This window comes from Arvicola amphibius, chromosome 11 (genome assembly GCF_903992535.2).
Source record: "Arvicola amphibius chromosome 11, mArvAmp1.2, whole genome shotgun sequence".
NCBI classification, from domain to species: domain Eukaryota; kingdom Metazoa; phylum Chordata; class Mammalia; order Rodentia; family Cricetidae; genus Arvicola; species Arvicola amphibius.
This window is the reverse complement of record NC_052057.2, coordinates 89,606,988-89,630,695: the sequence shown is the minus strand read 5'-3', so window position 1 is coordinate 89,630,695 and position 23,708 is coordinate 89,606,988. Positions and strand designations below refer to the sequence as shown.

The window sequence follows — 23,708 nt, the reverse complement described above, 5'->3', positions numbered from 1 at the left end:
AAATGTAAAGCATCACTACAGCTCATTGAAAACTAACCAAATAATGCAAGTTGCTCTGTATTTTCAAATAGAAAAATCATTTTTGTTCTTCATATGTTCTCATTCAGTACCAAATAGCTTACTGCTCTTCACTAGTTTGGATCAGAAGGGAGAGAAGATTTATTTGATAGCAAAAAAGTGCATCATGTTTTTAATCTTCTGGTATGAGAAAAGATGTTGTACTGCTAACTATATAACTAAATAAATATATGTGCATTACTTGAAGATCAGGGATTTAGTGGAAGCTGGCAGACATGTTTGGTTTAGAATGTAGTTTGAACATGGGAATGGTGGCACTTGGGAGAAAGAGCAGGCAGAGCTCTGTGGGTTTTATGTTTTTTTATTGTTTTTGTCAACCTGGTGTACATAGCAAATTCAGGACAGCAGGGCTCCTGGCTGCCGCCTTCCCCGTGCGCTGGGACTGCACTGCACATTGCTTTTTGTTTTCACTCTTAAGTAAAATTTACTATTTGTTTGATGTTTGAGCTTAAAAAAGAAACAGTATAGATAGCCACTATTGCTTTCATATTTGTTGTGTCTTGCTATTTATCCTTCATGTTCATGATAAGCGAAGACTAAGGAGTGTGTCTTCCACCCTTCTGTCTCTTTCAGCTGCTTCTTACAGCTCAATTTCCTTTTAAAATAAGTAAAAAGGCGTTACAGGTTCTGACCAACATCTTTTTATATCACGATTTCTCCATTCGAAACTTCATCAAAGGACTTAAGGTGAGGAAATACTGTGAGTTTGGAACTCTCTGAATACGCTAGACTGACCACAAACTCAGATATCCATCTGCCTTTGTCTCCCGAGTTCTGGGATTAAAGGCGTGGGCTACCACCTCCTGGCCTTAAGTTATTTTTTCATATATATTCTTATTAATTAGTTTCTGCACTAATGTATTCATCTATTTGCTTTGTTTTCTTTTAGTATGTATTTCTGAGATTACTTTTTCTGACCTTGTCCACAGAATTGTAGTCTTGAAAGGTCTATAAGTACTGTTGCAATGTTATTGTAACATAATTGTTTTAATACTTATTTTTATTTTTGTGCCTTGGTATTTGTCCTACAAGTCTATTAGTGTCTCACATGTACAGTGCCTTGAAGGCCAGAAGAAAGTGTCCAGTTCTCAGGAGCTGAAGTTACAAGCGGTCACTGGCTTCTAGTTCCTGGGAACCCAGCCTCTTGTCTCCAAGAGCAACAAATGCTCTCCAACCATATATACTTTTGCTTTTAAAAGAGTTAAAATTAAGCAGGTAAAGGGCAAAATGTTTAGTACCAAACTATAAAAAAATTCTTTCTTTCAGCTTTCTCTACTAGAACATTTTTATTTGCAACCCCTGAGTGTTCTGTGCTGTGATCTCCCAGAAGCCAAGAAAAGAGTAAAATCTTTCTCAGTTAATCAATGTGAAAACATCCGGCGCCTTCCATCATTTCGGAGGTAAAAAGATGAATCAATATTTAATGTATTTTATATTAGAGACTAGGATGAAATGAGAAATGCTCAGTTGGCTTTGGACTGAGGAATGGAATGCTAGTTTATTTTGCAGTGTAGAACCATGCTGCTTTTAATAATGGAGTTTCTTTGTTGGATTTAAAATTTTAACATAAAAATATTTTTTTATAATATTTATTTATTATGTATACAATATTCTGTCTGTGTGTATGCCTGCAGGCCAGAAGAGGGCACCAGACCTCATTACAGATGGTTGTGAGCCACCATGTGGTTGCTGGGAATTGAACTCAGGACCTTTAGGAAGAACAGGCAATGCTCTTAACCTCTGAGCCATCTCTCCAGCCCCACATAAAAATATTTTTACTAATATTTTACATAATTTCTAAGTTCTCTAGAGTTATCTTTTAGAAATGACATTATATTACCTTGATGGCTTCATTAATTATCATTAAGGCAATTACAAACTGTTATCTTGAATTTATTTTTGAAAAGAAATGTAAAAAATAGGGAAACCATTCTAGGTAGTTATTTTTCCAACATGCTATTCAAATATGTAAATTGCTTAATATTCCCCTTTTTCTGTATGGGATGATAAAAATTTTAGGTACGTGGAAAAACAAGCTTCAGAAAAGCAAGTTGCACTGTTGACCAATGAGACAGTTTTAAAGGTAGGAATGTGTGTGCCTTACTGCCTTTTTCTTCATGCAAAAGAATATGCATTCAAATGTTGATTAATTTTATAAAATAGACCTATATATCTTAGTACTTGGAGGATGAGGTGCTGAGTTTGATAATCTGCTAGGAGTGAGTACTACACATGACAAAATCAAGTTTAAACAAGTCACAAAGAATCTTTCTCTGATATCCTATTTTGGAAACCTCTTTATATCAGTAGAGATTTGCTGTATTGATTTTTTTTTTTTTTTTTGTAAGACTGTTTTAAATAAAAGCTTGTAGAAGCCAGGCAGCTTAACCATCTGCTGCTAAGTGGTTGGGTTGTTTGTAGACAGAGACTGCGCTTTCGTTTCTTGGCCACGCAGACCCGAATAGTCACACAGAAGCTGTATTAATTACAACACTGTTTGGCCAGAATATGTCTCAGGCATATTCCTAGTTAGCTCTTGCATCTTAAGTTAACCCATTTCTATCAGCCCACGTATTGCCATGCGGCCGTGGTTTTTTCTTTCTTTCTTTCTTTCTTTCTTTCTTTCTTTCTTTCTTCCTTTCTTCCTTTCTTCCTTTCTTCCTTCCTTTCTTTCTTTCATTTTTATTTATTTTTATTTTTTTTAAAGAGAAAACTTATTGTTTTTTCATTTTACATACCAATCCCAGTTCCAATTCCCTCCCCTCCTCCCATTTCCTCCACTTATCTCCCCCCTCCCCCGCACCTCCCCAGAGAGGGTAAGGCACTTTGCTTTGGGGAAGATCCAAGGCCCTCCCCACTATATCCAGGCTGAGCAAGGTATCCATCCAAAGAGAATGGGTTCCCAAAAAGCCAACATAAGCAGTAGGGATAAATCCTGGTGCCACATTCAGAGGGACTAGTTTGGACTTAATGCTGGTTCCTTTCCTGTCCAGCTGGAGTTGGTGAGCCCCCAGTAGCTCAGGTTAACTGTTTCAGTGGGTGAACCCATTATGGTCTCGCTTTGCTCATATTCTCGCTCCTCCCACTCTTAAACTGGACCTAGGGAGCTCAGTCCAGTGCTTTGATGCAGCGTTACCTCATTTTCTACATGTCTTATTTCCTCGGTGGCTGGCTGGCGCCTGACTTGACTCTGCCTTCCATTTCTCTGTATCTTTGCTCGGATTTCCCACCTGGCTTTACTCTGCTAAGCCATTGATGAAAACAGCTTTTTTAATTAACTTAATAAAAGCAACACATATATACAGAAGGACATCCCCTATCAGTTGACTTCGTTTTATTATATAGTGATAATGCCAGGAAAGAAGTGATTTTGTTGCAAATCTATTAGTTATGTAACAACAGATACATTTCCCTCATGTGTGGAATCCAGATTAAAAACAACAGCAACAGCAATAACATGCAAGTAGGACCCATTTTGGAGCAGGAAGGGAGCATTGGGGAGATGAATATGATTAAAGGTGAATATAAATATGACTGTAAGTGTTAAAATGACATTCTAAAGCAAATCATTGTGTATGTTAATGTATACTGGTGCTGTAGTTTAGGTTTCTATCGCTTTGATTAGGCACCATTACTAAAAGCAACTTGGGGAGGGAAGGGCTTTATGTGCTTATGCATCCGCATCACAGTTCATAATGGAAAAAAAGCAGCAGGAAGCTAGAGGCAGGAGCTGATGCGGAGGTGATGGAGGAGTGCTGCTTACTGGGTTGCTCAGCCTGACTTTTTCAGAACCCCCAACTATCTGCTGAGGTATGGCACTACACAGTGTGTGCTATGCCTTTCCACATCAATGACATTAAGAAGATGCACTGTAGGCTGGCCCACAGGTCAGTGTTATGGCACACTTTCTCAATTGTGGCTTCCTCTTTCAAAATGACTCTGTCCTGTTTTGAGGTAGACATAGAATCTGTCAAAGGAAATTTTTTATCTCTGAGATAAATAATGTGGTATATAATTTAGAAGGCAGCTGTAATTTCAGGCAAGGCCAGCCTTGTGCCATTAATCTTTAGACTACTACTACTCCTTCCTCCAGCTACAGTTACTCGTTTCCTATCTGTCACTCTGGAACTAGAGTCCACCTGTGACAGTGATTATGTACACTGGAGAACTCTTCCTTCTTAAAGAGAAACGACGTTCCCCAGCATGCGGACTTTGCACTAAATTTTGTGCATCATTACATTCTATGTTGGTGCTAAAGAGCGTGCCATGGTATCCTGTTGAGTAAATGACCCTCCATTTTCTTTAGAAACTTTCTTACTGGTAAGTGCTTAGAGACCTGTCATGTCTCATTATCTTCACATTACTCGTGCTTGTCTAGGAAGAAAGCTATTAGGAAACTGGCAGTCAACTGAAAATGAGCTCAAAGAAGCTCAACTTTTAAGTGTGAATTTTACTGACTTTAAATTCTAACAAAAGATATTAGATCCTATAGGGAGGATATATGTTCTGTGGAATCGTAAAACTAATTTGTCTATATTATAAAATCTTCTTTGGACTTTAGATGTAATAATTTCACTTCATGGTGCTTTTTTATTTGTAAATTCTTTTTTTTTTTTTTTTTTCTCATGGTTCATTTTTTTTTATATTTAAAAATTTCCATCTCCTTCCCTCCTCCTCCCCCCTCCCTCCCCTCCTTCTCCCCTTTCTCTCCCCTCCTTCTCCCCCTTCCCTCCCCTCCCCTCCACCCATACCTCCCCTCCCTCCCTCTCAAGGCCAAGGAGCCATCAGGGTTCCCCACTCTATGCTAAGACCAAGGTCCTCCCAACTCCCCCCAGGTCCAGGAAGGTGATCGACCAAGCTGAGAAGGCTCCCACAGAGCCCGTCCATGAAGAAGAATCAGAGCCCAGAGCCATTGTCCTTTGCTTCTCAGTCAGCCCCCGCTGTTGGCCACACTCAGAGAGACGGGTTTGGTCGCATGATCCATCAGTCCCATTCCAACTGGAGTTGGTGATCTCCCATTAGTTCTGTCCCACCGTCTCCATGAGTGAACGCACCCCTCTCGTTCCTGACTTTCTCCCTCATGTTCTCGCTCCTTCTGCTCCTCATCGGGACCTTGGGAGCTCAGTCCAGTGCTCCAATGTGGGGCTCAGTCACCTTCCCCATCTGTCGCCAGCTGGAGGTTCCCTCACGGTCCTGACTTTCTTTCTCATGTTCTCTCTCCTTCTGCTCCTTCCTCATCAGGACCTTGGGAGCTCAGTCCGGTGCTCCAAGGTGGGGCTCTGTCATTTTCTTCATCTATCGTCAGGTGGAGGTTCTATGGTGATATGCAAGAAATTCATCAGTATGGCTATAGGAACTGGCCTTTTCAGGCTCCCTCTCCTCAGCTGCCCAAGGGACTAACTGGGGGCGTCTCCCTGGAAACCTGGGAACCCCTCTAGGGTCAAGTCTCTTGACAACCCTCAGGTAGCTCCTTAAATTCAGATATATGCTTCCCTGCTCTCATATCCACCCTTCCTATATCCCAAGCACCCCATTCCTCCGAGCTCCCCCCGCTCTCCCCTTCACACTTTTCTCTCCCCATCTTCCCTTGGCCCAGTCTTGCCCAACCCTCAAGTTCCCAATTTTGCCTGGCGATCGTGTCTACTTCCAATATCCAGGAGGATTACTATATCTTTTTTGGGAGTTCACCTTCTTATTATCTTCTCAAGGATCCCAAACTTATAGGCTCGATGTCCTTTAATCATGGCTAGAAACCGAATATGAGTGAGTACATCCCATGTTCATCTTTATGGGTCTGGGTTACCTCACTCAGAATAGTGTTTTCTATTTCCATCCATTTGCCTGCAAAATTCAAGATGTCATTGTTTTTTACCGCTGAGTAGTATTCTAGCATGTATATATTCCACAGTTTCTTCATCCATTCTTCCACTGAAGGGCATCTAGGCTGTCTCCAGGATCTGGCTATTACAAATAATGCTGCTATGAACATAGATGAGCATATGCTTTTGTTGTATGATTGGGCATCTCTTGGGTAGATTCCCAATAGTGGAATTGCTGGGTCCTGGGGTAGGTTGATCCCGAATTTCCTGAGAAACCGCCACACTGCTTTCCAAAGTGGTTGCACAAGTTTGCATTCCCACCAGCAATGGATGAGTGTGCCCCTTACCCCACAACCTCTCCAGCAAAGGTTATTATTGGTGTTTTGGATTTTAGCCAATCTGACAGGTGTAAGATGATATCTCAAAGTTGTTTTGATTTGCATTTCCCTGATAGCTAGGGAGGTTGAGCATGACCTTAAGTGTCTTTTGGCCATTCGAACTTCTTCTGTTGAGAATTCTCTGTTCAGTTCATCGCCCCATTTTTTAATTGGGTTAATTGGCATTTTACCGTCTAGTCTCTTGAGTTCCTTATATATTTTAGAGATCAGACCTTTGTCAGTTGCAGGGTTGGTGAAGATCTTTTCCCAGTCAGTAGGCTGCCTTTGTGTCTTAGTGACAATGTCCTTTGCTTTACAGAAGCTGCTCAACTTCAGGAGGTCCCATTTATTCAATGTTGCCCTTAAAGTCTGTGCAGCTGGGGTTATGCATAGGAAACGGTTCCCTGTGCCCATTTGTTGTAGAGTACTTCCCACTTTCTCCTCTATCAATCTCAATGTGTTCAAATTAATATTGAGGTCTTTAATCCATTTGGACTTGAGTTTTGTGCATGGTGATAGATATGGATCTACTTTCATTCTTCTACAGGTTGACATCCAGTTATGCCAGCACCATTTGTTGAAGATGCCCTCTTTTTTCCATTGTGTACTTTTGGCTCCTTTATCAAAAATCAGGTGTTCATAGGTTTGTGGTTTAAGATCCGGGTCTTCTATACGATTCCATTGGTCAACTTCTCTGTTCTTATGCCAATACCAAGCCGTTTTCAATACTGTAGCTCTGTAATAGAGTTTGAAGTCAGGGATGGTAATGCCTCCAGAAGTACCTTTATTGTATAAGATTTTTTTGGCTATCCTGGGTTTCTTGTTTTTCCATATAAAGTTGATTATTGTCCTCTCAATCTCTGTGAAGAATTTTAATGGGACCTTGATTGGGATTGCATTGAATCTATAGATTGCTTTTGGTAGAATTGCCATTTTTACTATGTTGATCCTCCCAATCCACGAGCAGGGGAGATCCTTCCATTTTCTGGTATCCTCTTCAATTTCTTTCTTCAAAGACTTAAAGTTCTTGTCAAATAAATCCTTCACTTCCTTGGTTAGCGATACTCCCAGATATCTTATGCTATTTGTGGCTATTGTGAAAGGTGATACTTCTCTGATTTCCCTCTCTGCTTCCTTATCCTTTGTGTATAGGAGGGCGACTGATTTTTTGGAGTTGATCTTGTATCCTGCCACGTTACTGAAGGAGTTTATCAGCTGTAGGAGTTCTTTGGTGGAGTTTTTGGGGTCGCTTATGTATACTATCATATCATCTGCAAATAATGAAAGTTTAACTTCTTCCTTTCCAAATTGAATCCCCTTGATTCCCTTATGTTGTCTTATTGCTATTGCTAGAACTTCAAGCACTATATTGAAGAGATAAGGAGAGAGTGGACAGCCTTGTCGTGTTCCTGAATTTAGTGGGATAGCCTTGAGTTTCTCTCCGTTTAATTTGATGTTAGCTGTCGGCTTGCTGTAAATAGCTTTTATTATATTTAGGAATGACCCTTGTATCCCTAATCTCTCCAAGACCTTTATCATAAAAGGGTGCTGAATTTTGTCAAATGCTTTTTCAGCATCTAATGAGATGACCATATGGTTTTTTTCCTTCAGTTTGTTTATATGATGGATTACATTAATAGATTTTCGTATGTTGAACCAGCCCTGCATCTCTGGGATGAAGCCTACTTGATCGTAATGGATAATTTTTCTAATGTGTTCTTGGATTCGGTTTGCCAGTATTTTATTGAGAATTTTTGCGTCCATGTTCATGAGTGAGATTGGCCTGTAATTCTCTTTCTTGGTTGAGTCTTTGTGTGGTTTAGGTATCAGGGTAACTGTAGCTTCATAGAAGGAATTTGGCAGTGACTCTTGTGTTTCTATATTATGAAATACCTTAAGGAGTATAGGTATTAGGTCTTCTTGGAAGTTCTGGTAGAATTCCGCATTGAAACCATCTGGTCCTGGGCTCTTTTTGGTAGGGAGGTTTCTGATAACAGTTTCTAATTCTTCGCGACTAACAGGACGATTTAGAGCATTTACCTGGTCCTGGTTTAACTTTGGTATATGGTATTTATCTAAAAAACTGTCCATTTCTTTTACATTTTCCAATTTTGTGGCATACAGGCTTTTGTAGTAAGATCTAATGATTCTCTGAATTTCCTCTGTGTCTGTGGTTATGTCCCCTTTTTCATTTCTGATCTTGTTAATTTGCGTGTTCTCCCTCCGCCGTTTGATTAGTTTGGCTAAGGGTTTGTCAATCTTGTTGATTTTCTCCAAGAACCAGCTTCTTGTTTCATTGATTCTTTGGATTGTTTTCTGTGTTTCTATTTTGTTGATTTCTGCCCTCAGTTTGATTATTTCCAGTCTTCTACTTCTCCTAGGTGAGTCCGCTTCTTTTTTTTCCAGAGCTTTCAGGTGTGCTGTTAAGTCACCAATGAGTGCTTTCTCCGTTTTCTTTAAGTGGGCACTTAGTGCTATGAACTTTCCTCTTAGCACTGCTTTCATTGTGTCCCATAGGTTTGAGTATGTTGTGTCTTTGTTTTCATTAAATTCAAGAAAGACTTTAATTTCTTTCTTTATTTCTTCCTTGACCCAGGTGTGGGTCAGTAGTTGACTGTTCAGTTTCCATGAGTTTGTGGGCCTTCTGGGGGTAGCATTGTTGTTGAATTCTAATTTTAATCCATGGTGATCCGATAAGACACAGGTGGTTACTAATATTTTTTTGTATCTGTGGAAGTTTGCTTTGTTACCAAGTATATGGTCAATTTTCGAAAAGGTTCCATGAGCCGCAGAGAAGAAGGTATATTCTTTCCTATTTGGGTGGAATGTTCTATAGATGTCTGTTAAGTCCATTTGGTTCATTACCTCCATTAAGTCTTTCAATTCTCTGTTAGGTTTCTGTCTGATTGACCTGTCCATTGGTGAGAGAGGAGTGTTGAAGTCTCCAACTATTAGTGTGTGTGGTTTGATGGCTGCCTTGAGTTCTAGAAGTGTTTCTTTTACATAAGTGGGAGCTTTTATATTAGGGGCATAGATATTCAGGATTGAGACTTCATTCTGAAGGATTTTTCCTGTTATGAGTATAAAGTGTCCCTTTCCATCTCTTCTGATTGATTTTAGTTTGAAGTCAACTTTGTTGGAAATTAGTATGGCCACACCCGCTTGTTTCTTAGGGCCATTTGCTTGATAAACCTTTTCCCAACCCTTTACTCTGAGTAGGTGCCTGTCTTTGTGGTTGAGGTGTGTTTCTTGTAAACAGCAAAATGTTGGATTCTGTTTTCGTATCCAGTCTCTTAGCCTGTGCCTTTTTATAGGTGAATTGAGTCCATTGATATTAAGTGATATTAATGACCAGTGGTTGTTAACTTCAGTCATTTTTAGTAGTAGAGTTTGTGTGTTTCCCTTCTTCTAGTTGTGCTGGTGAAGGGTCGCTAGATGCCTGAGTTATTGTCGGCGTTGTTGGACTCCTTGGTTTGTGATTTTCCTTCTATTACTTTCTGCAAGGCTGGATTTGTGGCTGCGTATTGTTTAAATCTGTTTTTGTCCTGGAATATCTTGTTTTCTCCATCAATGGTGAATGCAAGCTTTGCTGGGTATAATAGTCTAGGCTTGCATCCATGTTCCCTAAGTGTCTGTAGCACATCTATCCAAGCTCTTCTGGCTTTCATGGTTTCCATTGAGAAATCAGGTGTAATTCTGATAGGTTTCCCTTTATATGTTACTTGACCTTTTTCCTTTGCAGCTCTTAATATCTGTTCTTTATTCTGTATGTTTTGTGTTTTGATTATTATATGGCGTGGGGATGCTTTCTTTTGATCCAGTCTATTTGGTGTTCTGTAGGCTTCTTGTACCTTCATAGGAACATCCTTCTTTAGGTTGGGGAAGTTTTCTTCTATAATTTTGTTGAATATGTTTTCTGGGCCTTTGAGTTGTAATTCTTCTCCTTCTTCTACCCCAATTATTCTTAGGTTTGGTCTTTTCATGGTGTCCCAGATTTCCTGAATGTTTTGTGTTAAGAATTTGTTAGATTTGTTTAGTTCTTTAATCTGTGAGTTTATTTCCTCTATAGTATCTTCAGAGTCCGAGATTCTTTCTTCCATCTCTTGTATTCGGTTGGAAATACTTGTCTCTGAAGTTTCTGTTCGTTTACTCAGAGTTTCCATTTCCAGTCGTCCCTCAGATTGTGTTTTCTTCAATACCTCCATTTCATTTATCAGGTCTTTTACTGTTTCCCTTACCTGTTTGATTGCTTTTTCTTGTTTTTCTTGTTTTTCTTGGGTATCTTTGAGAGATTTATTTATTTCGTCTACCTTTTTGTTTGTCATCTCCATTTCTTTATGGCAGTTTTTTACCTCCTGTTTAAGGTCCTCTATTATTTTTATAAAGTACTGTTTAATGTCGGTTTCTTCTATATCTTCTGGGGTAGGGTGTTCAATTCTTGTTGTTTCGGGATGTCTGGCTTGTGGTGATGTCATGTTGCCTTTCATGTTGTTGGAGGAGCTCCTGCATTGGCGCCTGCCCATCTCTTCCTTCAAAAGGAGCGCGGAGGTGTTTGGTGTCCCCAAAGAATGATGGATCCTCCTGCAGACTGTGAGGTCCCCTTGCAGGCCAAGCAGCTCTCAGACAAAGGCCTACCTTGCTCCGGCCAGTCAAATGAAGGAGGGGACCTCCCACCGGCCTGGGTGCACTTAATTCCAGGTCCCCAGAGCCCAAACAGGCTGAGCTGTGGGATTTTGTGGCCCCAAAGACGGGAGGATGAGGCAGGGGGAGGGGGGGGAGGATTCTGGGTGCAAGCTGGGAAGGGACAGGAAGAGAGAGGCAGTATCCGGGGAGAATAACCCCTGCAGGAAGAGCAGGAAGTGTGCTGGTGGCAGGGGGAGTTGTGGAGAGTCGGTGGTCCCTCTCCGGGCAGCTGCCGCGGTTCGGGCACTCACTCCTCACTCACCCCAAAGAATGATGGATCCTTCTGCAGACTGTGAGGTCCCCTTGCAGGCCAAGCAGCTCTCAGACAAAGGCCTACCTTGCTCCGGGCAGTCAAATGAAGGAGGGGACCTCCCACCGGCCTGGGTGCACTCAATTCCGGGTCCCCAGAGCCCAAACAGGCTGAGCTGTGGGATTTTGTGGCCCCAAAGACGGGAGGATGAGGCAGGGGGAGGGGGGGAGGATTCTGGGTGCAAGCTGGGAAGGGACAGGGAGAGAGAGGCGGTATCCGGGGAGAATAACCCCTGCAGGAAGAGCAGGAAGTGTGCTGGTGGCAGGGGGAGTTGTGGAGAGTCGGTGGTCCCTCTCCGGGCAGCTGCCGCGGTTCGGGCACTCACTCCTCACTCACCCCAAAGAACGATGGATCCTCCTGCAGACTTTCAGGTCCCCTTGCAGGCCAAGCAGCTCTCAGACAAAGGCCTACCTTGCTCCGGGCAGTCAAATGAAGGAGGGGACCTCCCACCGGCCTGGGTGCACTCAATTCCGGGTCCCCAGAGCCCAAACAGGCTGAGCGGTGGGATTTTGTGGCCCCAAAGACGGGAGGATGAGGAAGGGGGAGGGGGGAAGGATTCTGGGTGCAAGCTGGGAAGGGACAGGGAGAGAGAGGCGGTATCCGGGGAGAATAACCCCTGCAGGAAGAGCAGGAAGTGTGCTGGTGGCAGGGGGAGTTGTGGAGAGTCGGAGGTCCCTCTCCGGGCAGCTGCCGCGGTTCGGGCACTCACTCCTCACTCACCCCAAAGAACGATGGATCCTCCTGCAGACTTTCAGGTCCCCTTGCAGGCCAAGCAGCACTCAGACAAAGGCCTACCTTGCTCCGGGCAGTCAAATGAAGGAGGGGACCTCCCACCGGCCTGGGTGCACTCAATTCCAGGTCCCCAGAGCCCAAACAGGCTGAGCTGTGGGATTTTGTGGCCCCAAAGACGGGAGGATGAGGCAGGGGGAGGGGGGGAGGATTCTGGGTGCAAGCTGGGAAGGGACAGGAAGAGAGAGGCAGTATCCGGGGAGAATAATCCCTGCAGGAAGAGCAGGAAGTGTGCTGGTGGCAGGGGGAGTTGTAGAGAGTCGGTCTTATTTGTAAATTCTTATAATAAAGTTTTTTATTCTTTTAAGATTTTTTTTACTTTATATATGAATGCTCTATCTGCATGTACATCTGCACACCAGAAGAGGGCAACAGATCCCACTGTAGATGACTGTGAGTCACCATGTGTCTGCTGGGAATTGAACTCGGAACCTCTGGAAGAGCAGGTGGTGCTCTTAACCACTGAGCCATCTCTCCAGCCCCATGAAATTTTAATGTTAAAAAAATCTCCAAAATATGTTGACGGTAGCGTCTATTAAATATGTCTTTCATTTAAAAAATGTATTTATTTTTTGGGATGGGCTGGCCTCAAATTATGCCTGTAACTGAATAATCTCAATAACCTTTTCAGTGCAGTATAGGAAGTTCTTAGAGCCAATGCAGGTGATTTGATTTCACTAGAAGAAATGTCAGAACCAGTGAGACTAAGTATTCTAAGATTAGGATCCACTCTCTGTTGAGTCAACTGTTGCCAGGTACATTTCTTGCTTGCACATTCATGCTGTGCTGTTGCAAGTCAGGAATACTTGTCACGGTACCCTCGACATAAAGAGGAGCCTGTCTAGGCTAGTACAAAAATGGCATGATATTTATCTGTTGCAGGGACTGTATATTTCCTAGGCATTTATTTGTGTTTTATTCTTGTTTCACTACCTTCTGTTTGTTATTTTCTTTGCTGTATTCATTTTATTTAGCACTGTATACTTTGTCCTTCAAGGACTTGTTTTCTCAAGACTCCATCTACTTAGTAATATGAAGAAGTGCGTATGGCTGTGCTCTTATCCTTAAGTTATAGGTACTTACTAAGCCATATAAAAGATGTCTATAAATAATTAGTATGCTGGTATTTTTAATTTACAGTAAAAGTATCTGTGAATATTTTAATCTTTTTCCAAAATCACAGTCTAAAATCACAGAAGGCAGAGGTAGGCGGATCTCTGTGAGTTCGAGGCCAGCCTGTCTACAAGAGCTAGTTCCAGGAGAGGTACCAAATCTATTCAGAGAAACCCTGTCTCAAAAAAAAAAAAAACAAAAAAAAAACCCTAATTTAAGCTTCAGTTTTCTTATATAGAAAATGAAATAATGATTCCTATTGTGATTTCTGCTTAGCTTATTCAGCAGGTAAAGATGAGATGAAAAATCTAACAAAGTTTTTATAACTGCAAATCACATTATGACTTACATATTCACTAGTATAAAATTTGATCTCAGTTTTAAGTGCATAGCTTTATGTATTTTGTGTATCATATTATGTACAAACTTTATATAACAATATGTAATATTCAGTTATTTAGTTAAATAGACGTATTTCCTCTCCAGAGAAGGTTGAGTCAGGGCTTTTCTGTGTAGCCCTGGCTGTGCTGGAACTCTCTCTGTAGACCAGACTATCCTCAAACTCACAGAGATCCTTCTGCCTCTGCCTCCCAAGTGCTGGGTTTAAAGGTGTGCCTGACTTTATAATCAAATTTCTGAGAGGTAGAAAATAAATTATACTCCAGAGAAGCTTTCAGTATATCCTGACTATTTCTGTTCTAAATTCTGTTTTGCTTTTTGCCCTGATACTCTTACAAATTAGTCATTGTCAAACATCAGTTTGCTCAGAATCACCTGTATTTCTGTGATTACTGGGGTTATAGGCATTGTCTCTTTGTGAACACAGCTACTACATAAGACAGATTAAAAAAACTCTATGTAGATGAGGTGTCACAAAGGAGTAGGTGACAGACTATTAAAGGGTTGCAGTTAGGGCTCAGGCTGTAGCTTAGTAGGTACAGTGCGTGCCTAGCATGTCCAAATCCCTTGCTCATTCCTTATTATTGCATAAACCACACATTGCAAGGATATCTTTGGCCATATAGGAAATTTTAGGGCCAGCCTGGGTTATATGAAGACCTGCCTTGAAGATAATCATTTAGTTAGTAGTCACAATTGGTAAATGATGGGTCTGCCATTGATATCCAGACCTGATATCAAAGCCCTATATCCTTTGTAGGATTCTTTATTGAGAGTGCAAGCAAGCAAAAGATGCCTAAAGGTTCTTCCGTGTGTTTGAGAACTCAGAAACAAGCTTTTCAAATACTTTGGCAAGTTGATTCTGAAGGTAGTTTGTGGGTAGCTTAGGAACTGCCTCACATGAGGTGGTTGCAGGTTGATATTCAATAGCCCTGTCAAGCTGCCTGAGTGTCCTGCCCAGCTACCTATGTGTCTCCGCTCTAACTGAAGAAAAGTGGGAATAACCCCTTAATTTGCCTCCAACTACAGTTTTGTCGTTATATATTTATGTAGACATTAGCATGTATACTTTAAGTAACATTTAAAAAATGAAGTTCCATCATCATAGCTTAAGGTTAGGTTCTTTTTAATGCTGGTCTACATAGTCTGTATTATTAGTAATAGTTTGCTATTCATGTTTACCCCTTCATGTCAGTTTCCATTAGTTTCAGCATATTTTGTGAATTACTAACCCTACATACTTTGGCTTCAAGCAAGCTTGTATGGCAGTTTCTTAATTAGTTATTAGTGGGGGAAGGCCAGCCCATTGCAGGCTGTACCATCCCTAGGCTGGTGGTCCTGGATTCTATAGGAAAGCAGGCTGAACTATCCATGTGGAGCACGTCAGTAAGCAGCATCCCTCCATGGCCTCTGCATCAGTTCATACCTCCAGATTCCTGACCCATTTGAATTCTTGTCTTAACTTCCTTCAGAGATGGACTATGATGTGGAACTATAAGACAAATAAACCCTTTTCTGTCCCAACTTCCTGTAGTTGACGGTGTTTCATCACAGCAATAGAAACCACAAGACTAAAGCTGTCTTGGTTAGGTTTTCTATTGTTGTGAAGAGACACCACCATGGCAATTTTTGTAAAAGAAAACATTTGATTGGGGTGGCTTACTTATAATTCAGAGGTTTGGTCCATTGTCATCATGTTCGGACATAGTACTGGAGAAGTAGCTGAGAGTCCTACATCTCTCAGGAAGTAGTCTAAGATACTGAGCGTATATCTTGAGCATGTGAGACCTCACAGCCCACTTCCACAGTGACATACTTACTCCAGCAAGACCACACCTACTCCACAGAGCCACACCTCCTAAAAGTGCCACTCCCTTTGAGGGCCATTTTCTTTCAAACCAGCACAGCTTTGTTAAACCTAGTTACATTTCATTAAAGAATATGAGTGTATTTTTTAGTATGGTTTTGTTAAAGTACTAGAAATAAAAAAATACAATGTCTATCATTATTATTGTGGTAAATTAGTATTGCCCATATATACATGTATTTATAGCTGGGCAACCTGTCTGGGTCTTGATCCTGAGGAAAACTGATTCTCCCTCAGCAGCCCTTGTCTGTAAGTCTTGTGTACTCTTCCCATCCATATAGTAATATTGACTTGTGTAGCCTCAGGCAGATCGTGTGCAAGCAGTCACATTTTTTCAAGTTCATGCATGTAACCTCTTCCATGGTGATATAATGGGTTGTGTTACAGATGATCCGTTTGAGTGTAGACCATCTATAGTCTGTATTTCAGTCTGCTAGATCTCTATAGTATTCTCCACCTATGGCAGAAAGAAGCTTCTTTGATGAGTACCAAGAGCTGCACTTACGCATGAGTATATGGATTAATATTTAGAAGGAATTGGAAACTACAAATGGAAGTGGCAGGTTCTCTTCCTTGTCTGTGACCCAAATACCACTCTACTTACAGCGGAGCTCTGACCCCTGCAGCCACAGATTCTTGGCTAGGCTAACAGTACCAGGCATGACTTCCCTTCTGTTGAGTGGACCGTAAGTCCAATTACTTAATTTCCCACAAGATGTAAGTGCCAATATTGCAGCATTGGGGATATCTTGCTGTGCCAATGGTTTGCAGCTTCTCCAGCGAGGTAGAACTTTTTTTTTTATGTGCATTGGTGTCATGCCTGCAGGTATGTCCATGTGAGGGAGCTGGATCAGCTAGAATGAAGTTAAAGACAGTTGTGAGCTGCCATGTGGATACTGGGAATCGAATCCAGGTCCTCTGGAAGAGCAGCCAGTGCTCTTAACCTCTAGCCATCCAGTCCCGTGAGGTAGAACTTTTAATAACCTTTCTCCATTGGCAACTTCCAGCACACTGAGAGCTAACCCTCAGGAAGAGTTGCAGCTCAGGACCAGCTTAATTTCTCCTAATCCAGTGATTGAATGATACATTTTGTCTTCAGTAATCGTCTTCACTTCAACTTCTTCAGCTCGTGTCACTGCGGAAGCAGCCATCCTACAGCTCAGAGGGCAGCCTGGGAGCTGTGGAATGAGTGTGCCCGCGTGCACAACTGTATGCTTTGGCCTTTCTCTTCTCTTCTTTCCTTTGGCCTTGATGCAAGATTTTTTTTTTCTTTTTCCTTTTCTTTTTTTTAAGTTTTGGTTTTTTGAGACAGGGTTTTTCTGTAGCTTTGGAGTCTATCCTGGAGCTAGTTCTTGTATATCAGACATCCGCCTGCCTCTGCCTCCCGAGTGCTGGGATTGAAGGTGTGCACCACCACCGCCTGGCCTGATGCAAGATTTTAAAGAGTCTGCCTTATTTATTACATTCCTCTTTCCCTCACTCTTCTAGAATAAGGTCCTATTATGGTTGGATTATAAGCAGTGAGTAGTCTGCGCTGTATTTGCTTATGGACCACAGGAACGTCACAGATAAAACTCACAAAGGAGATCTCAGTTGAACTGTTGGCCAGAACTACAGCAGTATGCTGTTTCAGTGACGCTCCCTTGTAGTACACACCAGCTGCTTAGTAGTGGCAGATAGAGGATAAAAATGCTCTACTATAAGTGTGTAATTGGTGGGGTTGATTTCAGGAAAGATGCTAAATTACATCAGAACACAGTTCTGATTTGGTACTAAAAAACTACCTAGACTGTGTCCTGAATTTGATGTATATGTCAATTTTTCATGAATTAAGAAAAGTAATTCATAGTTCTAAACACTCATTCATTTTCTAGAAATGTTTAAATTTTATTTTACTGCCTTGCATATTATTAGTGTACTCTGTTTTGTTTTTTTTTAGGAGGAAACTCAATTATTACTGGAAAACTTGCATGTTTATCATACGAATTACTTCCTTGTTTTGAGATGTCTTCATAATTTTACCTCTTGTCTTCCCAAGTACCCACTGGGTCGGCAGGTATAAAATTTCTTCATTTGGAGTCAACAGCGTAGGAATAATAGTACTTTCTTGTTTTGATTTCTCTAACACTCAGGCATTGGAATTTGAAATGGAGCCAATTCTTATAATAAGAACACAATCTTTTCCAGCTTATTACATTACTAATAATAGAAATTGGGTTTTTTTTTTTTTTGTTTCTTTTGTTTTGTTTTTTTCCTGAAAGTCATAGCTAAGCAATAGCCACGTGGAGCCCAGTGTCTCGTCTCCTCTGCGTTTGCGCTGTAGCATGTAACCTTGCCAATACAACCCTAGCTCTTCGTTTGTCGTGTGCACAGGGAGAGCTAGTTTGAGAGGTAGAATCTGTTTAAAATTTATCTAATAATAATAATTTAGTGGTTAACCTTGCATTGTACCAAGAAATAAAACACAGTACTCTGCTCAGTTGACCTTGTATTATACCCCAAACTTATGACCCATGTGGAGAATGCATGTGAATAGAATAATTAATTTTTAGATCTTTAGCTAAGAGTTTAAGAGATCAAATCGAGGAATGACCTGTGGGAATTTCTGCTAACTTAGCTATTAAATCTTCAATCAGCCATTTATTCCAACTTTAATGATATATAAGTGACTGGTGTCAGCCATTCCCAGTACAATTTCATTTGACTTTTATATTTTTGTAGTGTCTGATCCAATATATGCCAAGAAGTCTCTTGTAATTTAGTGAAATATATACTAAGAAGTCTCTTACAATTTAGTGAAAAATTTTTATTAATATCATATTTTGTTTGCTATGTATATTTTGCCTAGCTAGTAGGCAACTTAGTGGGTGAATTTTATTCCTCATCAACCCTATCTTTCATTTATAGATCAGGGAGCTATACTGCACGTGTCTGGAAGACAATGTATGGGAGTCCGAGGAGTACACGTCAGCCTTGCAGCTGCTGAGGTAATTAATCTTTTGGTTTTGTTCCTTTTTTGTCTGCATTAGGCCTGCCAGTAAGTAACACCTTCCTCCAGAATTCTGTCTGCCCAAAAGTTTCCTACATGGCCTGTTGTACCTAAGGATATTTGAAAGCCTTTTGAATCTGTGTGTGCAGTTTCTGGTGGTAATGATGTAATTAATGCAGCAACCTTCTATTTCTCACTTCCTTGTGTGTCTTCTGGAGTCTGTGCTTCCAGAGCAGCTTCTGAGCCCCAATAGCGTTGAACAGTTACCAGCTTAATGTGCTTTACACTTGGACCTGAACTGGCTCATTATAAACCGTTTAAATCTATTGGTTTGGTGCCAGATATAACCAAAATTGGTTAGCAGTAAAGATTTCATTTTTTAGAGCCCTGCTTTTCTTTCATCTTTTTAATTTGGCTAGTTAGTGCATAACCAGCTTTGAGATCTTTTGTTTACCTTTAACACTTGAATGTATTTAATTTTGAACATTTATTTACTTAATTTATTTTCATTTTTCAAGACAGGGATTTTCTGTGTAACTTTGATACCTGTTTTGACAGTAGCTCTTGTAGACCAGGCTGGCCTCGAACTCACAGAGATCACCCTGTCTCTGCCTCCTGAGTGCTGGGATCAAAGGCATGTGCTACCACCACCTGGCTACACATTTATTTTTTTATATTGACATTTTCTTTTTAGAGTCTTGAACCCAATTTTTTGTGATATAGGATCACAACTATCTTAGCTGCTTTGGAACCAAATAGAGACAATGAAGGGAGTTTAGGGCTCACACCAAGTTTGGAAAACGGGGACCCAAAGCATTCATTACTTTAGACAGATAGATCAACTGCTCCTGGTAGAAGGAGACCATGCTGGTCATGGGGTCAAGGGTTGCCATCCCTTAGTTAGCATTATGAAGGGTTGGCATCATTTAGTTATTAGCATTATGAAGTTTTAGGGATTGGAATTTGGAAGACAGCAATTATAAATGAGCAAGGACAGAAGACACAAACATTCACATCCAGTGTAGGCTACAATGTCTCAGAAACAGTTTGTTGAATTTTGAAAGAGGCACTTCTGAATAGCTATTTAAGGAGAATAGGGAGTTCAATAAAGGCTTTGCTTGATTGGCATAGGTACCTATCCGAAGTTTATCTATGGGGCATCTTTTTCAGAGAAAGTGTAAGCACTCAGTTGATTTACAAGTCTTTCAGTGGGTCTCTCTTGCTTCCCATTTTGAGTATCTCCTGGAAAATAGGGTTTAATATTGGACAAGTCAAGTCAGTAACTTCTGGAATTTGACATACATGATAAATCTGGCAAAATTGTTTAATAAGACTATACAGGTATCCTGTATCTTTTTTATTTTAAAGTCAGCAGTTTCCTTTAGTTTTCCCTGTAGGAATGGATCATGGTCATGTAGCTCCATGCTGACCATATAGCTCCCTCTGGAGCCATATGGGAAGGACTTGTCCACCTGCACTGATTAGTCCCCTTTGGGGTGTACACTGGCTAGAGTCCAATCTTTGGAGATTTTGTGGCCGCTAATCAAGATGACAGATGACTTACTAAAGGAATCCCGTCATCCCTTAGTTGCCAGCTGACCTTTAAGAGCAAGGACCACAATATAGGCTGTTCTTTTTGACCCTCTTAACCTTGTTGAGTAGGCCTCCAAAGTTTGGGTCCTGAACCCCAAAGGAAGGTCTTGCCAGTGTTAAAATTTTCACTTTCCAAATAGTTTTAAGTAAATCTTGATTTTCTTATGACTCGGTTTCCACAAGTGATTAAAACCTAACAAAGTTAGGGGCTTGAGAGGTTTCTTAGTGCTTGCCAGTCTTGAAGAGATCTTGAATTCAGATTCCATGGTGGCTGAAAGCCCACTGGTGAGCTAGCCTAGCAAAAACCTCAGTTTTCTGGTTCAGAAATAGATAAAGAGATGAGTTTGTATTTTCAGTTTTTATTAAAAATGTGGGACTTTTTTGTTGTTTTTGTTAGTGAAAGTAGTATATAAGAAAGGAGTTCACCTTATACTCATTCACAGTGAGGCTTATTTCTGATCATCTAAACTGGATTCATGCAAGTTACCCATGCTCTGTATGTTCTCTAAACTTCACTGTCAGTTCTTATTTAATGGCTTTTAAGACTTCTGTTTGCCCCTTCCTCAGTGCGTGCTCCTTCCAAGCTTCTCTAACGCTTTCTCAGTCTTGTGGGAGCCATAGAACGTATCTCAGAGTTGACACATATGAAACCGAAATCCTGATTCAGCCCCCTGAAACTTATCATCTTTATCTATCCCACTGGTTGTCCAACCAAAAGAAACTTCATTTTCCTGATTTCATACATATTCCTTTTGGATGTCAGAATATCTTTTGAAAATATGACTAGCAATTTTCTATTTTCGTCCTTTGTTTTTAAGACCATTAGTTCTCTTCATTTCACGCAGAGTAAAAGATTTAGTTTGTACAGTGATCTATCTGTTCCCAGCTCTATTGCTTCTTTGTGACTGCATCTCTATACCATTGTCTCCACGGCCTTTGCTTCGCCAGACATGCCCTATGTACCCACCTTTGCAGCTTAATGATTTATCTACCACAAAAGCACCTTCTCTAATCTTACTATAGCTCACTCCCCATCATCCTATATATATTTTATCACTTGACCAATTTAAAATGGAAACCCATTTGTCTTCTGTGGTTATCTCTTTATTGTGCTTTTATTTTTCTCTAACAATTAACTTTTTCATGTAGTTCGGAGTGGGTGCATGGGTGTCCTAGCATGGACAGTGTTTTGAGCTGCAGTGTGGACAATCAGTCAGAACATACATGGTGCCAGCACTGGTGATGCAAGCTGGAAATGTCAGCCTGGAGCAGATAAGGAGGAATTTTTATTCGTTCTGCCCCCTCTAAGTTCAAAATTCAGCTTTGTCAGTGACCAGTTTTGGGGCATTGAACAAGTTACTTAAATTCTGTGTGCCTCCATTTCCTTGTATCTAATATGGGAATAATAATAGTATCTCACAGAGTAGAGTTTCGTGACATGACACACGTGTGTAAGTGGAAGTTGGCATTAGCCTGTGTGTTGTCCCACTTCATCATTTCAAATATCCTGCATTTGGGAATGTGTTTAATTTAATCAGAAATTTAATTACTTGATATATATTTAGGTTGTTCCTAATTCTTCACTATTACAAACATTAGTGACAAGCATGTGTGTTTATACATTTGTGTAATTATTTCCACAAAATGAGTACATGGATGTAGACTTTCTGAAAGTAAACTAAAAAGTTGATTTGCCCAGGGCACGAGGTGCTAACAGCGTGTCTGCTTCTTCACAAATGTTTTTTTGTTTGGCTTTAGCATCTTTGCTTTTTCTGGGATGAGCTGTTTCTTTCCTTTTCCCAAAGCATACATTTTTTCTCTGTCAGAATAGACTTGTGTATATAATGGGAAGTAGTGCTCTATAACTTTCTGATACCTGGCATATCTTCCCCAGTGATTTGAAATGCTACCTGTGATATATACTTAACTTCCATGTATTCCTTGATCTCTCTTTTCTGTTGGCATATTATCACTATCTAAATCAGTGCCACCATCTGATTTTACCCGTCGTAGCTTAGACATTTTGATATACTAATTGCTTTACTATATACATTCAAGTTCATACGTACTGTTTGTTTTGTAAGTTTCTAGAACCCATGACTTCTATTTTCTGCTCAAGCGTTGTAGGCTTCATTTATTTCCTGAGCCTCCACCCAGAAGGGAATGTTTCAGTTTGGAGGTTGAAGTGTTCCCATTTACAGATAAGGATACCAAGGACCAGATATAAGTAAGGAGCTTGTTCTTACAGTATCAGAACCAGGTTATAAACACAAACCTTTCTTTGGCTACTCCCTCAGCTAAGCATATTGTTATGACTCTATACTTCTAAATGAAACATATTGAACAAAGTCTCTCTCTTTTTTAGTTCATCTCTGAACAAAAACATTTCATATGTAGAAAAGGTTTTGGGTGTGCTAATGTTTTAGTTATATCAGATCTGCCACTGATTGTTTTGTAGAATGCTGGCAAAGGACGAACTGATGAGCGTGCTTGAGAAGTGTTGTGAGGTTTTGAGTTCCTCTGCTGAAAAGCAGCTTGGCAGCACAACACAAAAAGTAAAGGATTTCCTGACCCAGTTTCAGAACCTTGATGGTAAGTAAGTGTAAAATGCTGCTCATTCTTCCTGAACACGCGTGACAGTTTTTTAACCAGAATGGCATTGAACTCTTCAAGATCAGCCAGCAGGCAAGGCTCAGAATGGTACATCTCAGCAACCACAAATAGGCAAAGTGCTTCTCCTCTAGATTTGTTTAAACAATGCAGAAAATTAAATGGAGGAAGAACATTTTTGTTCTTCAGATGAAATTGGGTGGATATACCTGGAGACAGTTGATTCTTCAGCTAGACCATTTTTTTAATATTTATTTTTTGTTTTTGTTTTTTATTTTAAATTTATTTATTATGTAAACAATATTCTCAGTATTCTGTCTGCATGTATGTCTGCAGGCCAGAAGAGGGCACCAGATCTCATTACAGATGGTTGTGAGCCACCATGTGGTTGCTGGGAATTGAACTCAGGACCTTTGGAAGAGCAGGCAGTGCTCTTAATCGCTGAGCCATCTCTCCAGCCCCAGCTAGACCATTTTATACTCTTTCCTGATCTAGAGGGTGTTGGGATGGGGCCAAGGAAAGAGGCTTGATTGATACAGAGGCAACAGAATTAGATGTGGCCTCTCAAAAATACTTTGTTTGCAGTTTGAATCCCTTCTGTGATTGGTAGTTGGTTATTTGTCTTTAAACTCCTTTTTATGAGACATTCCCTTTTCTAAGGAAACTTTTGTGGGGATCTTCCCTGTATCTTTTATGCAGGCTGGTCTCTGATGAGAACTCAATTAATAAAAGATCAAAGTGGTTTGGTACAAACAGGTAGGGTGAGCAATTCTGCAAAGGTGCTAAGAAGACTTCCCTCCAAAATATGTGTGGTGATCTTTAACACCTTAACAATGACCTGAAACACTTGACAAAAGTAAAAATTTTAGAAACTGAGATTTCAGATATTAGAAATTGAAATCTAGGAAGAAAAAGTAAGCTGTTTGATATTTCACAGCTATCTAATATGAACCTAGAATTTAACCCACCTTTCTTGACCTCTAGGTCAGTGTGTGTGTGTGTGTGTGTGTGTATGAGAGAGAGAGAGTGAGAGAGAGAGGAGAGATCAGTTCACAATTGTAGTTTCACCAATGAGAAGAAG

The 23,708-nt window shown here is 40.5% G+C and overlaps 1 protein-coding gene across 2 annotated transcripts in view; it reads left to right on the top strand.

Annotated features, from left to right (window-relative positions):
- The window catches only part of Orc3 (origin recognition complex subunit 3), a 57,722-nt gene that overhangs the window by 23,164 nt on the left and 10,850 nt on the right, over nucleotides 1–23,708 (top strand). For both annotated transcript variants that reach the window (XM_038347193.1, XM_038347195.1), the window contains 6 exons: nucleotides 652–765; nucleotides 1,345–1,478; nucleotides 2,098–2,161; nucleotides 17,375–17,491; nucleotides 18,343–18,422; nucleotides 22,476–22,609. In XM_038347193.1, coding sequence (XP_038203121.1) covers nucleotides 652–765; nucleotides 1,345–1,478; nucleotides 2,098–2,161; nucleotides 17,375–17,491; nucleotides 18,343–18,422; nucleotides 22,476–22,609 — 643 coding nt within the window. The remainder of the gene's footprint in view (nucleotides 1–651; nucleotides 766–1,344; nucleotides 1,479–2,097; nucleotides 2,162–17,374; nucleotides 17,492–18,342; nucleotides 18,423–22,475; nucleotides 22,610–23,708) is intronic.